Source organism: Microtus ochrogaster, chromosome 5, assembly GCF_000317375.1.
Source record: "Microtus ochrogaster isolate Prairie Vole_2 chromosome 5, MicOch1.0, whole genome shotgun sequence".
Taxonomy (NCBI): domain Eukaryota; kingdom Metazoa; phylum Chordata; class Mammalia; order Rodentia; family Cricetidae; genus Microtus; species Microtus ochrogaster.
In genome coordinates, this window is record NC_022012.1 from 44,738,771 (window position 1) to 44,754,723 (window position 15,953).

At 43.7% G+C, this 15,953-nt stretch overlaps 1 protein-coding gene across 3 annotated transcripts; it reads right to left on the reverse strand.

Annotated features, from left to right (window-relative positions):
• Positions 1-6,568: 6,568 nt before the first annotated feature.
• Pts (6-pyruvoyltetrahydropterin synthase) lies at positions 6,569-13,725 on the reverse strand. Of its 3 annotated transcripts, XM_005347296.2 has the most exons (6): positions 13,608-13,725; positions 11,766-11,845; positions 10,459-10,481; positions 9,900-9,956; positions 7,263-7,333; positions 6,569-7,075 (listed from the first exon to the last, which is right to left on the reverse strand). In XM_005347296.2, exons 1-6 carry the CDS (start codon positions 13,685-13,687, stop codon positions 6,952-6,954), a joined length of 435 nt encoding a protein of 144 aa, XP_005347353.1. In that variant the 5' UTR covers positions 13,688-13,725; the 3' UTR covers positions 6,569-6,951. The 3 variants fall into 3 exon arrangements, with proteins under 3 accessions (XP_005347353.1, XP_026634719.1, XP_026634720.1); XM_026778918.1 differs by lacking the exon at positions 10,459-10,481 and having other exon boundaries at positions 13,608-13,687; XM_026778919.1 differs by lacking the exons at positions 10,459-10,481; positions 13,608-13,725 and adding an exon at positions 12,094-12,112.
• Positions 13,726-15,953: the final 2,228 nt, after the last annotated feature.

The window sequence follows — 15,953 nt, forward strand, 5'->3', positions numbered from 1 at the left end:
AAAATGATTACTGTTTCTCAGTTTCTCCCTTTAGAGGGTTTTATTTTCTACTCCCCACCTCCCAAGACAGGGTTTGTCTGTGTAGCCCTGGTTGTCCTGGAACTTGTTCTGTAGACCAGGCTAGCCTTGAATTTAGTGATCCACCTGCCTCTGCCCACCCAAGTGCTGGGATTAAAAGCATGAACCACCATACCCAATCTTAGAGTTGTTTTTATTTCCGAGAACTGTGCTTTCAGGAATTTTCTATTTCAAAACCCTACAAATGCCTCTACAAACAAGCCCTGTGGCTGAAAGACTCTGACAAAGGAAAATGTGCTTTACTCCCTGGCACCCAAAGAGTCAGAATCCGCAGTCCCTGATTGCCTTTCCAACCTCATCCCTAGTGATCTCTGCGGGATACTTCACACACCAGCAGTGCCTGTGCAATTCTCTCCTCTTGAGTGTAGGTTAGACCTAGTGATTTGAGTGTAGGTTAGACCTAGTGATGTGAGTGTAGGTTAGACCTAGTGATCTGCTTCGAAAGCATAAAATACAGGAGTAGCTGTGAGATACTCACAGAGGTGACTCTGGCTTTGCTGACAGGCTCCGTTGTTCACCAAGGAAGCCGCCATCATGTTGGAAAATACTTCCAAAGAGGAAGAGCCTGAGGACTAAGTTCAACTACTCTGAGGAGCCATTGCCTAAGTGAGCCGGGAAGTAGATCCTTCCTGGTTAAGACCCAAGGTAGCCGTGAGATGCCCACGCAACCCTGAACCTGACATCCCAAGCTAAACCATGCCTGGCTTGCGGGCCCACCGAAACTGAGATAACAGCAGTGTGTTGTGTTGAGTCATGTGGCAGCTATGTTATTTGTTATGCAACAGTAGAGAACTATTATGCTAGCCCAACAGCGTGGTTGTAAGGATAAAACAATACAAAACACCTCGACCAGCTAGAGTCATATGCCTGTGCTCCCAACATTTGGGAGGGGGAGACGAGAGGACCTGGAATTCAAGGTCGTTCTTGACTATATGGGGAGGCCCTAAACAGATATAAAATCATCTAGGGAAATACGTGACACCACAGAAGGCCCGGCACAGTTTCGGCTCCATTCTCTTCCCTACCTGTATCCCCTGCCACCACCACAATACTGACACCCCCTGCTTCGTGTCCAGACCCCTGCCACCCCCACAATACTGACACCCCCTGCTTTGTGTCCAGACCCCTGCTACCCCCACAATACTGACACCCCCGCTTCATGTCCAGACCCCCACAATACTGACACCCCTGCTTCATTTCCAGATCCCTGCCATCCCCACAATACAGACACCCCTGCCACCCCCCACAATACAGACACCTACTGCTTCATGACCAGACCCCTGCCATCACCGCAATACTGACACCCCTGCTTCATGCCTAGACCCCTGCCACCACTACAATACTGACACCCCCTGCTTCGTGTCCAGACCCCTGCCACTGCTTTGCCATGCCTCCCCTTGCTTCCCTGTCTCCTGGTTATTTTGAAGTTGTAATAGTGAAACAAAATCTTCAGCAGCTTCCTATTCCTGAAAGGGAAGACTATCTCTGCATTCAAAGATCTGTAGGTGCCCCTCCCTGTTCCTAGGCTCACATCCCACGATGCTATCACGCAGCATCACTCTGCTAAAACTAACCTCCCTCTATCTCAAATCTACCTCTCCCATTCTCACCCTCGCCACTTTGCTCACTAACAATCACCCCTCTGGTGCTCGGGACCTCTCTCCTCCTGCACTCTAAGCCACCAGCCTGCTACCCACCTACATTACTACCACCGAGGACGCCTTTTCCCTGAGCTCTCCCAGACCTTACCACCCCACATAAGCTTCTTTCGTCTCTGAATTAATAACATTCACTCGTTTGGCATTTCAAGCCATCAGATACAGAGACCATTGGGTAAAGGCACTTCTTAAACATTGTGGCCTGAGTTTTGGTTCCCAGAACCTACATGGTAGAGGAAGAGAACTGGATCGTGGATGTAGTCCTCCTCCTCCACGTGCACGCCCCCAAAACCAATAAATGTGAAATAAATGATCATGTTTGGGCTAAAAAATTTAATCATCATAATACAATCCGAAGGGGTTGGAGAGATGACTCGGTGGTTAAGAGCACTGGCTGCTGGGTTTGATTCCCAGCACCCACAGGATGGTTCACACCCATCTGAAATTCCAGTTCCAAGCATTCTGACAGTAAGTGTCCCTACTAGACAGCAGAAGCTAACAAATGAAAGGCCAGCGCCAGAATGGGCTACTTCTTTTGGAGGTGTTGGTCAGTGAAGTCCCATAGATCCAACCCCCACCCCTCAACATTACAGGCTATTGCAACTGCTCTTGGTTACCCTCTAGAATTTGATGGTAAAACCCTTTTTGCTGAAGACACCACATGCTTAAGTCAGAAAACATGATGAAACCCAACTGGTACTGACCTGGAAGCTTCATCCCTACTGGCTAGCTTTCATAGTGCTGGAAGGGCAGTGCACACTTCCGGAGCAGAAAACAGCCATCAATCGTGGCCAGGTGGGAAGCCCTCTAAGCTACAACAGTGAGTGGCCTGGAAAGACATGCAGTAGTGCAACAGAGTCACAGATATCCACAGGGACAGAGTAACCATGGTGGTCTGAAGGAGAATGGCCCCGTATATTTGCATGTTTAATCCCTCAGTTGATGAACTGTTGAGATTTATTAGTAGGTGTTGCATTGTTGGAAGGTGTTACTGGGGCTGGGCTTTGAACTTTCAAAAGCCCATGCCAAGCCATCTCTCTCTGTGTTTCTGTGTCTCTCTGTGTCTCTCTGTTTCTCTCTGTTTCTCTCTCTCTCTCTCTCTCTCTCTCTCTCTCTCTCTCTCTCTGTGTGTGTGTGTGTGTCTTCTGAATCATTAACTAACCCTCTGAAATGTAAGCAAACCCCCAATTAAATGCTTTCTTTTTTAAGTGTTGGCTTAGTCATGATGTCTCTTCACAGCAAAATAACAGTAACTAAGACATTAGCCAACCACTTTCCAATTGGATTTCAATCCTTTTCTACAAGATAAAACCCATACCTGGCACCATTATCAGGCTATGGCTAGACAGGTCATAGACCCTAGGAGAGAACCTACTACTATTAGTCTACTAAATAGACTCTCCTAATGACTTATTGTTATACCCACAAATCAATGCATCTCTCAACCTTCATCTGAGAAGTTTCTATTTTTAGTGCACGGTGATTAACACAGACCCACAACTGGCCAAGGTAGAGACTAAGAGTCTGCAAAATGTTTAGCCATAAAGGGAACATTGAAAACATACATATGCACACACATGTACACATACAAACATACACACACACACACACACACACGGCTTGGGGATCATTGCAGAAGGGGAGGAAGCAAAAATGTAAGAGCCAGGTGTAGTAGATGACCATAAGGAAACAGCGTCTTCTCTGAACACATCGGGCAGCTGCACATATGAGCTCACAGCAATTGCAATGGTATGCACAAAACTTGTGCAAGCCCAAGCCAGACCAAACCTCAGCATGAAGAGAGGAGTGGGCATATAATCCCACTACTAACTGTAGAGCTATTGGCAATTGTTAGTTGCCAGTAGATGGAGAGACAGTTTTCTCTAAGAGAGTAGTAGCCCCTGCTAAGTTAACTCAGCTCCAGTGGGAGACAATGCATCCAAGAGTTTTTGGGCAAAATAAATTGGTCTTGAAGTGGGGGAAAGATGCCAAGCTGGGATGGGGTCTGGGAAAAGCTGCAGGAGAGAGGAAGAAGTAAGAGGAGGAGGAAAAAGAAACTTGAGAAAGCATCTAGTAAGGATTCCATTTACAGGTAAAAGAACTAAACCTAGAAATGAGTGTGACTCTAAATAGGAACTGTGTTGGGACCAGCATTTGATCCCCAAAATGTTCTAGTTAATCAAATCTAAAACTACATGCCAAGCCAGACTGTAGTGGCGCACGCCTTTAATCCCAGCACTGGGAGGCAGAGGCAGGTGGATCTCTGAGTTCCAGGTCAGCCTGTCAACAGAGCTAGTTCCAAAACAGCTGAGTGTGATAAAATTTCAATAATTAACAATTCGCCATCCACTTATCTATTTAACAACAATAGCAAAAAAAAATCAAAGAGCGCTACTTATTAGATATGTTAAGTAGAAGAAAGGCTTTGCCCTACAAGAAATTCCCACTAGCAAGAGTGTAACAAGAAATAACAAAAGCAGTAATTACAGTGTAAGTCTGATGTTGCCTCTGAAAGAGAAATGTGGGGAGCCAGACTGACTCAAGACTTCCTCAAAGGCCCTAGTGAAAAGACAAAAAGAGCCTTAGTTCCATGTCTTAGTCCAGGAGTGGACTTGGCAAGGCCTGACTAGGGCTGGAGCTCAAGCCTTGAGCCAAGGTTGCGGCTCTGGGAACCTGACTTTTGCCGTGGGGCTGTGGCTATCAGTCCTCAGGTAGCTCTATCTGATGTATCCCATTTTTTCTTTGCCATCATCTGACTTAGCTCTTTGCTGGCCTTAGTGATGTCTCTCCTGCACATAGTATAACAATGCTATACCTCTTAATAAAGTTGTTTGGCATAAGTCAACTTATACAAGCCCTCCTGGCCCCAGTTTTTCTTATTTGTCATCTTTATTTCTCATCTCTGGCCCTCCCTCAGAACTCCTCGAAGTTCAGAGTCGGTATTGCTGCTGGTTTGGATCAAGTGGAGCCCAATATGGGGCTTGAAACCATGATCCTGAGATTAAAAGTCTCATGCGCTACAGACTGAGCTATCTAGGCTTCTGTCTTTCTCGGTTGTGAGCCTAGCGTTTCTAATGGCTGGGCCACCTCTCCAGCACTAGACTGGCCTATTGAGACCATTCCTAGACAAGGACAAAGACTAGAGTTCCCTTTGTCCTTTCATCAGAACCTGGGAACGTCTTGGGTCACTCTGGTTCCTCACGAAAAACAAGACCCCAGTACAAAGTATAGTATCTTTGGGTTTTTCAACGAACACTCACTAATTCACTCACTCATTCAGGGAGATACAGACAGACAGACAGATTTTAATAGGAGAGCAAATAGAATAAGCAAATGTTATCTTGGAGTCAACAAGATCTCTAACTAGGCAAAAGCATCTGGGGTAAAGCCTGACGACATGCGTGTAGACGACCATGGAGGCCAAAGGAGACATAGGATTCCATGGAGCTGGAGTTACAGGCTGTTTTACACTTGATGCAGATGCTGAGAATCAAACTCTAGTGCTCTGGAAGAGGAACAGGAGCTCTTAACCTCTGAGCCACCTCTCCAGTCCCTAGAGACTGAATTCTCTCTCTCTCTCTCTCTCTCTCTCTCTCTCTCTCTCTCTCTCTCTCTCATTTGTTGTTGTTGTTTTCTTTCTTGAGACAGGATTTCTGTGTAGCCTTGGCTGTCCTGGAACTCACTCTGTAGACCAGGAAGGCCTTGAAATCACAGCAATCCCCCTGCCTCTGCCTCCCGATACTGGGATTAAAGGTGTGCACCACCACCACTCAGCCAAGACTAAATTTCATTTTTCTTTCTTCCCTTTTTTTTGTTTTTGTTTTTGTTATTCAAGACAGGGTTTCTCTGTAGCTTTGCAGCCTGTCCTGGAACTAGCTCTTGTAGACCAGGCTGGCCTCGAACTCTCAGATTTCCACCTGCCTCTGCCTCCTGAATGCTGGAATTAAAAGCGTGCACCACCATCACCAAGCTTCCAAACTTCCTAAGTATAGGGCTTTGTATTTCTCTTCACATCACAAATAGTATACACCAGATTCTCAGAATGGGCCACCTAATGAACACTGAGAGGGTTTAAGCATTGCTTATGATTTCATAAGCACATGCAGAAAAATAGAGCCACGGAGACTAAATAAAGGACTTTTATTATAAATTTTGACAATGCAATGCCCACTTAGTTAAATTTTACTATGTTTCAGTTGTCAAAATGTTTATTTGTGTGTAATATTTTATACTGATTACTTTAAAGGCAGAATTGCTGCTATTACTTTAGAAGGTACTTTGTCTTTCAAGTTCTACAAATACCAGGTAAGGTAGACATTTTTCTCATTTTACTGATAAGAAGCTTAAACTGAAAAATCTGAGTTAAGATCAATCAATAAATAAATTACAAATGGGCCATAACCCCAAAATAAACTACATATATTATGAAAAATAAACTATATATATATATATATATCATCACACACAATTAAAAATAACTAAACTCTTAAAAAGAAATATAGTCTCCAGACTTTATGCCCCTCTAAATTTTTCCCCTAAGGTTTACATTCTATAAATTGCATAAACATTTTTGCTATTTATATTATACCAAGAAGAAACAAATGCTAAAAATGAAACAGGGGGGCTGAAGAGATGGCTCAGCGGTTAAGAGCATTACCTGCTCTTCCAAAGGTCCTGAGTTCAATTCCCAGCAACCACATGGTGGCTCACAGACATCTGTAATAAGGTCTGGTGCCCTCTTCTGGCCTGCAGACATACACACAGACAGAATATTGTAAACATAATAAATAAATAAATAAACATTTAAAAATGAGACAGATAACAGAGAATACATATAATGAAAATGGGTTTATTTTGTCTCTAAATAATTCCACACCAAAACATTTTGCTGAGAAGGCACTAATTTTTAGACAACAGATCTCTAAATGGCACAGAGAGGATTGGAATGGGTGCAGTTCAGCATGTTTGGCGTGGGACAGACCCTGGTTCAGTCCTCAGCTCTTCCCTGCTTCCTCACTAAAAATATATTCAAGATATATTGAAAGTTTGGTATTTAAATACATTTAAATGTGGACCTTACACATTTGAACGCTCAGGCAATTCAGAACACAATGTAGAGACACAAGTATGTGGTGACTGCTGGATAGTCTAAAGGGACAAAGAGCTTTTCCAACTAAGAAAAGCAGTCAGCATTTCTATAATTCAACTCTAAGATCTATTCTCCTTTATATACTACAACGTTGTTGTCAGTCTCATACACTTTTACTTTATAAAGTATTCCTCTAGGAAGAAGTTGCTGGAGACTTTCCCAGATATAGACAGCTACATTTTCTGTCGTGCTGAAGAAAAAAAAAAGGAAAAAAGTTCAAAATACAAATAATGAAAAAAATTATTTTAATATATGTAGAAAACAGGAATTCTAAAACAGCATCTACCATCACACCATTATTTTAGAAAGAGCACAATAATCACACAAAATGTTATTTGTTTCATTTCTACAGCTCAAAGTGAGACAATGCCACACACCTCACAACATCTGCAAAGTACGGCACATCCAGGTCCAGGTTCTTGTGATCAAGGGGCTTCATGATGGCCTCCTACAGACAGGAGGGAATAGCACCACGCTTGATTAGGACTCTAACAGCAAAGGGCTCCTTCCCGCTAAGTCTCTGAGCCTCCCCTTATTTAGCCAAGACTCAACACTGGGGAGCAGTCTTACAAGGCTCTGAAACAAAGTTAGACCTAGTTCCTGTAATGACTGTGTTTCCTTGCTCCTGATGCAGACAGAAGAAACCACAAAAAACAGAGAGTTCCTGGAACTTCCTAGAAACAGAGCCATCGTGATTCACGGCACAGTTTAGCACGTCTTGAATTCTAGAAGCACTAGCAACAGTCTTCCACAGCACAGTTCCACTTACAGAATGGTGCCCTGTGTCATTAAGACCTGGTCTAAAATAATGGACATTTTCTAAATTTCTGACCCAAAGAATAATTTACCAATGATCTTCTTAGAAGAAAAAATAAACGTGGGATTATCACTTCCTGACAGTTACATATACTAACATAATGTTTTTTCTTGTCATTAGAAAAGACTGTGATTACCTTAATCTTTCTAATTTTTTTTGTTTTGTTTTTTGTTTTTCAAGACAGGGTTTCTCTGTAGCTTTGGTGCCTGTCCTGGAACTCACTCTGCAGAACAGGCTGGTCTCTAACTCATAGAGATCCACTAGCCTCTGCCTCCTGAGTGTAATGTGTATGTTCTGTGGGTTATGTCTCATTTATTCATATTTGTATTTTCAATAATTAGCTTTTTAAAATGATGCAAAGACACCACCACCACCACCCGGCTTCTTTCTAAATTTTTATCATTAGCTCTTCTACAAAAGTTTAAGCACGTGTGAAACAGGCTAATTTTCCACCTGCTCTGATCTCAAGGTTCACCAATCACCGGTTTTCTTCAGCAGAACTGGAGTCATACAAAAAGAGTGAGTCCTAAGTCATCTCCTAAACCAGCTAATGTTTAAACAGAAATCAGATGGAGAGATGTGAATACCAAGAAAATAAATATGTTCACTCCCAGTTCTGGCCCCCACTTCTCCACTGCAGTTTCTACAGTACTCTAACTTCACTCTCTAGCCACAGGAGGTCACTTTTACTGGTGGGAGTGTGTATTAATCTAGGCAACCAAAGGAGGAAGACAATCCCAAGAGCTCCCTAAGCATTCAATCCGTGACTGCCAAGGCTTCTCACACTGTTGTCTTACAGCACACAGTACGTGTATATATGTTCTGTGACCCTGTCAGTGCAAGGCCCTGTCTTTAGAAGTTCTCTTAACTAATAAGCACAGAGCTATTCACTCATTCTTTCACTCCCTCACTCCCTTACTCAATAATTTTTGACCACTTATTATTCTTTACCTCCTAGAAAAGGTAATGTGTATGTTCTGTGGGTTATGTCTCATTCATTCATATTTGTATTTCCAATAATTAGCTTTTTAAAATGATGCAAAGAAACAAATTGTCGAAAATATGAATATGAGAAAGTAATTATTAGTAACACTGTTTTACAAGACATCTGTCAACCTTGAGAATAAAGTAAGCTGCACTGAAGAACTAAACAAGCAGGTTGATGGTGGGTAATGGAAACAGCTAAGTGAAAAAAAATTCTCAACTCTGTGAATGAGAATGACCTGGGGCAGTGGAGTCAACTGTCCAGCAACCATCAGCTTTAGTCTATGGAATGAAGAAACTGACAGAAATAATCTCTAAAATCTCTTGTAACAGAATTTTTATGATAACACAATCAAGAAGTTTTTACTGAATATAATCTGATGTGTTATCTCTATCAAGAATTGTCTCAGTAGCTTAGCATAAAGCCACAGTTGTTAAGTAAGTGTACTCTTGGGGCTGCAGAGATTATTCAAGATGGGTAAGGGCCCTTGATGCTCTTTCAAAGGATCCAAGTTGGGTTTCCAGAACCAACCTGGGACAGCTTTTGCCACCTGTCGCTTCAGCTTACAGAGATCCAAGGCTTCCAGGCTCTACACAGTCAACTACACTTGTTATTTATGGAACTAGACTCAGCAATTCATCTTTGTGTTTCCAATATTTAAGCTTTAAAAAGCTAATTCACATAATTAAAAATAAATCTTTAAAAACGAAAAAGAGGCTGGGCATGGTGGCACATTTCCTTAATCCCAGCATTCAGCAGACAGAGGCAGGTGGATCTCTCAATCTCAGTGAGTTCAAGACCAGTCTGGTCTTCAAAGCAAGTTCCGGGATAGCGAAAGCTGTTTGTTATATAGAGAAACCCTGTCTTAAAAACAAACAAAAACAAACATGTGCTTTGAAAAATTTTTATAATCAATGGTACAACTAGCAAAGGCTGTGTTGTAAAAAAAAAAAAGGATAGAATTTGATAAATAAAAAAATGAATCTCTTCCAAAGAAAAGTAGATGACCATGTGACATTCTTCCCATCACTACAACAACTTCCACTTTCTATTAAGACCTTAGAAGACCAAGAAACAGTTCACAAACCCTCTCCACTCTCCTACCTACCCCAACTCATAAAAGTCATGGCATCTCAAGAAATAAGGTAGACAGGGGGTACTAAAATTTATTCTGAGGGGATATCACATAATAACCACTCAATATGACATTACCTCCATGTATTCTTTGAGGTCAGTCAAATTCATAACCATTCCTGTAACAGGATCGATCTAGGGAAGAAAAAAAGGTATCTCTCACTCTAGTAGGCTCTCCATATTTACACTTTCACAAAGCTGGGTGGGTGGCTCATGCCTGTGATCTCTGCACGTGCAAAACAGAGTCAGCAGGACCTGGCATTCAAAGCCTTTCCTGGATACACAAGAAGTTCAAGTCCAGCCTAGTAGGCTACATGAGATCCTGTCTCAAAAGTAAAACAACTTTGTAAGTTAATAAAGACTGTACAACATGCAGACTGTGCCCACATTTTCCTTTATCCTAGGGACACTTATCACTGTCAGTGCAGAAGCACCATGTACTTCCAAGCACCCTTATCCCTGAATGGATCTTCTGCCCATCTGTAAGCAGCAGAGAGGCCTGGCGCAGCAGCAGCTCACCACACAGAAAGGCCAGCGGTGAAGCCACTGAAACACAAGCTTTCAACACAGATTTCACCAGTGTCTGGAAGATGGCCCAGCAATCTGAACAAATCCACACACCATTTCCAGCACGTACCTCTCCATGTACTGTCACCACAACTACAGGAAAGAAAACAAAAATACCAACAAAAAAGTATGATTTTCAGTGATTCAGCATATAGACACAAGTCAGCAACATAAATTGTTAGCTCTCTGGCCCCCAAGGCTATCCTTCAACTCTTCTCCAAATATCTATTCTTTTAGTTCAAATTTTTTCATCAATCAGTGCACAACTCAGTCCAGAGGAGCTTGGCCAGAGGAGCTGGCTGAGCGGAGGAAACAAGCCAACCCCCACAAAAGGTCTGAATTCTGCTTATAAGGCTGACACCTTGGGAGGAGGGAGATGTCACTCAGTGCCTTCCTGGAAAAGTGGAAAATGCACATGCATGCCCAGCTCTGTCCTGAACTGACCCAATCCCTCCACAGGAAAAGGGTTCATCTTTACCGTCAAGAATGTGTACTCGGCTCACAAGAATGCTCTGCTGAAAAACAGCAGGCCTTCACATGAAGCATCTGAAAAATCGGTGAGCACCTTTACAAAGGAATGACTTTTACACTTTCGTATTTTTTCCATCCCACACAAACACTACTGGCTAATCCATGGTGAGTAAATACACTGAGGTCGGGAGGGTATCTCAGAAAAAAAAGAGTCAGGAACTAAACCAGAACTTGTGATCTCCCGAAGCCTTATGGAACCCCACCTCACCACACACTGCCATACTCCAGGGCTTATGCAGCATGCTTTGAGGCATCAGGCATGTCTTAAAGAATAATGTCCTTTTTCCTCCCACAGACTGCTTTCTTAGAATACTGCCAGCAAAGTCTTATATAGAAACTACTTTTCTGTCATACAATATATCCCTAAGCAACAGACCCTTTTCACTGGCCATTATCTACTCAAAAGAATAAAATTTTATTTTGCTATGAAGGTTTTTTAATTTTAACTGGTACATGAGGGTACTATTTGATGTGTCAATCCATATATATATATATATATGATGCTTAAATCAGGTTAGACATATCTATCTCCTCAAACATTGATTATAAAAAATTTTAACATTAGTTTCAGCTCTACCTAATAAAAAGGAAACGGCTAACAGCAGTTTTATTGTGCATTCAAATGTGTAAGAAAATGATGTAAATCACTTTTGTTGCTGTTGTTTTGTACTATCTTTAGCAGAGCAGACAACTGTAAAGCAAACCATAACACTTACCCAACCAAGACCAGAGCTCTTGGCCTTGAGTTTCTACTGACTGTCCACAGGCTTCTCACCATGACCCTGTACTCATCACACATGCTCTGCTCTGACTGACAGGATAAAAGCTAACGTGGTCCTCCCTCACCTTTATAGTTGTGCCCGTGGCCATTGGGATTGTTGCATTTCCCAAACACTTTCAAGTTCTCTTCATCGCTCAGAGATGGGCTGACAAAAGAAACACACAAAAAGTCAGTGTGCGGCACGCAGTAAGATACCCGAAGTCAGGTAAAGTCAAATTCCTCTGTTAGGTCTGCTCTGGATTTTGAAGACTTTACAACTTAATTTCACTTTAGATGATGAACTAAACAGATCACTTGGATTTCATTATCCACATTTCCACCAAGAACCAAGGGACACTCCCTAATTAACTAGAGTACCACATAAAAATATCAAAAACTTTAATTTCAACTTACCTGTTCCACAGCAAGATTCCAACAAATTCACTCACAGTCAGCACATGCTCTCTTTTGGCAAGATCTCCTATATCCTGGGCTGGCCTCAAAGTCACCTTGTAGCTAAGAGTGACTTTGAACTTCCGATCCTCCTGCCTCCACCTCACAATTCTGGGATCTGGTAGCACACACTGACTCATACAGGGCTGGGGATGGACCCCCGGACACATGCTGGCCAAGCCCTCTACCTACCGAGCTACAGCCCACCCCCAACTCTCAACGAACACTGAGTGTTAGCCACGGGGCGAAGCAGAACAGAGCAGGGAGCAATGAGAAGCACAAGGGACACTTGTCCCTCAGCAGCTTAAAAAGCTCATTTCTCCTGAAAAACATGACCTCAGGCTCATCTCTGCCTCACCTACTGCTAACTGAAACCTTACCAGTATGTCAAGACTTAGGTTACTCAAATTAGGTAAAACTTTAAAATTACTACAAACACCTGTTATTTTGGACAGAAAACAATGTACTCAATGAATTCGCCTATCTACACCAACTCAGCCAACTCCTTATCTTCTGCATCCGTAGCTTCCCATTATAAAAATCTCTTTGAGGGCCTTAGCAGTTAAGAGTGCTTACTGCTATCACAGAGGACCAAGGTTCAGTTCCCAGCACCCGCACGACAGCTCACACCTGCCTGTAACTCCAGTTCCAAGGAATCTGATGCCCTCTTTTGGCTTCCATATGCTCCTTCATGCAAGCTGTGCACCTAACACGCCAGCACACACAACACGATTTTTCAAATTTCAATTTAAATTCTTTAAGATCTTTCTCATTTCACTGATTTTCTCCGGCTCACACTTGGAGAACACTACAGTTCATAGGCTTCTACAAAAAATTCTCTCACTATACAAAACATTTTAAACTCCACACACTGGGCGGAGACAAGTATGTGATGTTCTCTGCCATATCCTGACCTTCCAGCACGGAACAAAGCCTTGTCCCGCAGGAAGTGGGTGGATACTGTTAGAAATGACTGTTCTCATCCCACAGACAAGGAAACCGAGGTTCAGAGAGTCAGTAATGAAGCTTCCATCAAAACCATCTCTAAGGTGTGGCCTTGGGTATCTGGGATCCAATAACCAAGCGTGCCATTAGCTTTAAAAAAAAAAAAAAAGAAAAGAAAAGAAAAGAAAGAAAGAAAGAAAGAAAGAAAGAAAAGAAAGGAAAAAAAGGAGGGGGTACTACCCTGTGTTGCACCCGATAGGTCATTGTGCTGGGTACTATGTGATGCCAGCGAGCTGCATGACTCTCAACTTGGGGCAGCCCACAGATGGAACCTCGCCAGTGGAGCCTCCGGGATCAGAGCTCTACCGCCCCCTCCTGGATGAGGCCCAGCAATGCAGCCCCACACCTTCACCATTTCCTCTTCCGCCCACCCCAGTTCGGCTCTAACCCACGCGTGTGGCCACGCCCCCGGTCTGGGACTTAGCGGGAAAAGCCCCGCACTTGCGGTGACACACGTGATCACACCCCACCTGTGCAGCCGGTGGCTCGCACTGAAGGACACGAGGCGTGACAGTCGCGCGCGGCGACGAAGGCCGCCAGCCGCACTCATTGTCTTCCGGCCCGAGACCCCGGAGCAACCTGCGCTTCCGGCTTCCCCGGCCGAGGCCTGTCCCGCCCTCCGCGGCTGCGCAGTGCAAGGTCGGCCCTCCCCGCCGGAAGCGCTCTTGGGATGGTTTCGGCACTTAGAGCCCCCCAGTACATCTGGAGGCAGACACTCTGTGCCCCTCCTGTTCAGTCTTTTCCAGGCAGTTAGAAATACCCTGGGGCAGCGAGTGGGTGAGAGCCAGAGGCCTGGATTTTTAAGTTGCCCCGGATAGTTTGAGTCTTCCCCTGTCACTCTATTTTGGATAGCCCTGGATTAGAATAGAAAAAATCCAGCGGCTCGGTGCCCTTACCAGATGCGCTCCAGCCCAGTACCACATTGGGTGTGAGGAAATTCTAGCCAAGGATAACAGTGCATTGTTACCAGAGTTAGTCTGGAGACTGAGCCCTGAAGGTTGATTTCAGGAGTTCTATTCTAGGCAATATAGTAAAACAAGTATAGTAGCTCAAGCGGGGTGGGGAGGACTTTGACGCTGCACTAAGCAGGTGAAAGAATGTCACGCAACGACCTTCCCAAACCAGACGCGGGCCTGAAAACAGACACACCCTTCAGAACCCTCAGCCTGAAGGAACCAGCCAATACTGGTTTTAGATAGATGGTTTTCAGGGCGGTGAAACGAAAGGGCAGTCGGGTGTAATCCTCACTGCTCTAGAGCAGCCTTCACTAGCTGTGTTTGGATCTTCTGTCTCAGAAGGTCAGCAGCACCTTTTAGAGGTTGTCAGGGAGTAGGTGTGGCGTGCACCTGTAATCCCAGCACTAGGGCTTGAGACAGGAGGACCGGGAGCTCAAAGTCCATTGCAAAAGAGTTAAATCCTGTAAGTAATCCAAATGCACACCTTTGGCAAAGCAGCCCCCACAGTCATCACCCCATCCATTCAGTAAATCAAAAACTTGAATTTAAAATGTGTTTACCTAAGATCTCAAAGCCAGATGCTTTAAGTATCAGACACACGCACCTCAGAACAGCAAAATGGTCCCTGTCGTCTGAAAGTCCAGTTTAATGGGGGAGTCAAACAGGTAATGTGGCAAGAGAAAGATTACTAATTCTGCCTGAGGATAAAAGAAAGCTTCTGAGAACAAATTGTTCTGGGCTGGGTTTTAAGGAGTCCAACCAGTGGGTAAATAATCAGTTCCAGGGGGGAAGAGTCAAAGCAAATGAAACATCGAGGTGTGGTGTGTATAGTGACAAATTCTTGGCTACCTTGGGATACGAGGCAGAAACTCTATTGGAAATATTGATTGCAGACCAAAGTACTGTAAATGTGTTTTGTTTGTTTGTTTGCTTGTTTTTACGAACAGAGGGAAAGAGGTCCTACCTTCTTCCCATCTACTTCCTCTCCAAGAGAAAGGAATTTCCAACTGCTTGAATAACATTTCGGCTCATACAGCGGTGGCTTACTCTCTGGAGCTATGCATATAGGAAAAAAAATGGAAGAAGAAAACTCAAAGCCCAAACTCTCCATCTCATCGGCCCTGGCCAGCTTCCGTTCTGTTCTGTATGTTGCTTCCGTGTAGCAAAGCTTAGCCAAGAGCAGGCTCTCTCATTCTTCCCTTCCTTTTACTTGTACCCTGAACATCACACCTGTACTGAGATGAAGTAAAGGTCCCTATGCCTTCAGATCTGTGTGCTTCCCAGAAGTCAGAGACCTCATCAACCTCCATGTTTAGACAGGATATATTAAGCTTTTGTGTTTTGTCTGAGGAAATACAGGAATGATCCTCCCCGCTCCCCATAGACTTCAGTGAACATCAGGGGACTTACTCTCTCAAGGTTCTGGCCTCCACACTCCCTCATCTGCTGTTAGCCCTGTCTACCTGCCTCTCATAAAACCTCACCTGGGACTTAGCCCCTATTAGTTATTGTCATGTGATGCAAACCTCTATACAGGCACTTCTATATAAGGAACACTTCACTGGAGAGGAAAGGGTTAATGGAGTTTAGAATAATCCCTACAGAAATTTAAAGAAGAAACTGACATTCCATGACCCTAACTGTAAGTTAACACGTGTCCATATCACATCTTGGAGGGCTTCTTCAGGAACAAAGAACAAGCAGAAGGGTCCTAGGCAGTATAACTGAGTTATGATTAAAGTTCAGACACAGGGCAACTGAAAGAAAAGGGACAATGAGGGTTGCTGAGAAGCCAAGGACAATGGCACTGGGTTTTGATCCTACTTCTTGTTCTGGCTTTGTGGGGGCCTAGCCAGTTTG

Bases quoted from the DNA above. Each gene is read 5' to 3' on its own strand.
- Pts (XM_005347296.2), bottom strand. From the start codon at position 13,687: ATGAGTGCGGCTGGCGGCCTTCGTCGCCGCGCGCGACTGTCACGCCTC. The intron at 11,846-13,607 runs GTGGGGTGTGAT...TTCTTTTGTCAG, and splicing joins GCGAGCCACCGGCTGCACAG to CCCATCTCTGAGCGATGAAG. The intron at 10,482-11,765 runs GTGAGGGAGGAC...TCTTTCCTGTAG, and splicing joins CCACGGGCACAACTATAAAG to TTGTGGTGACAGTACATGGA.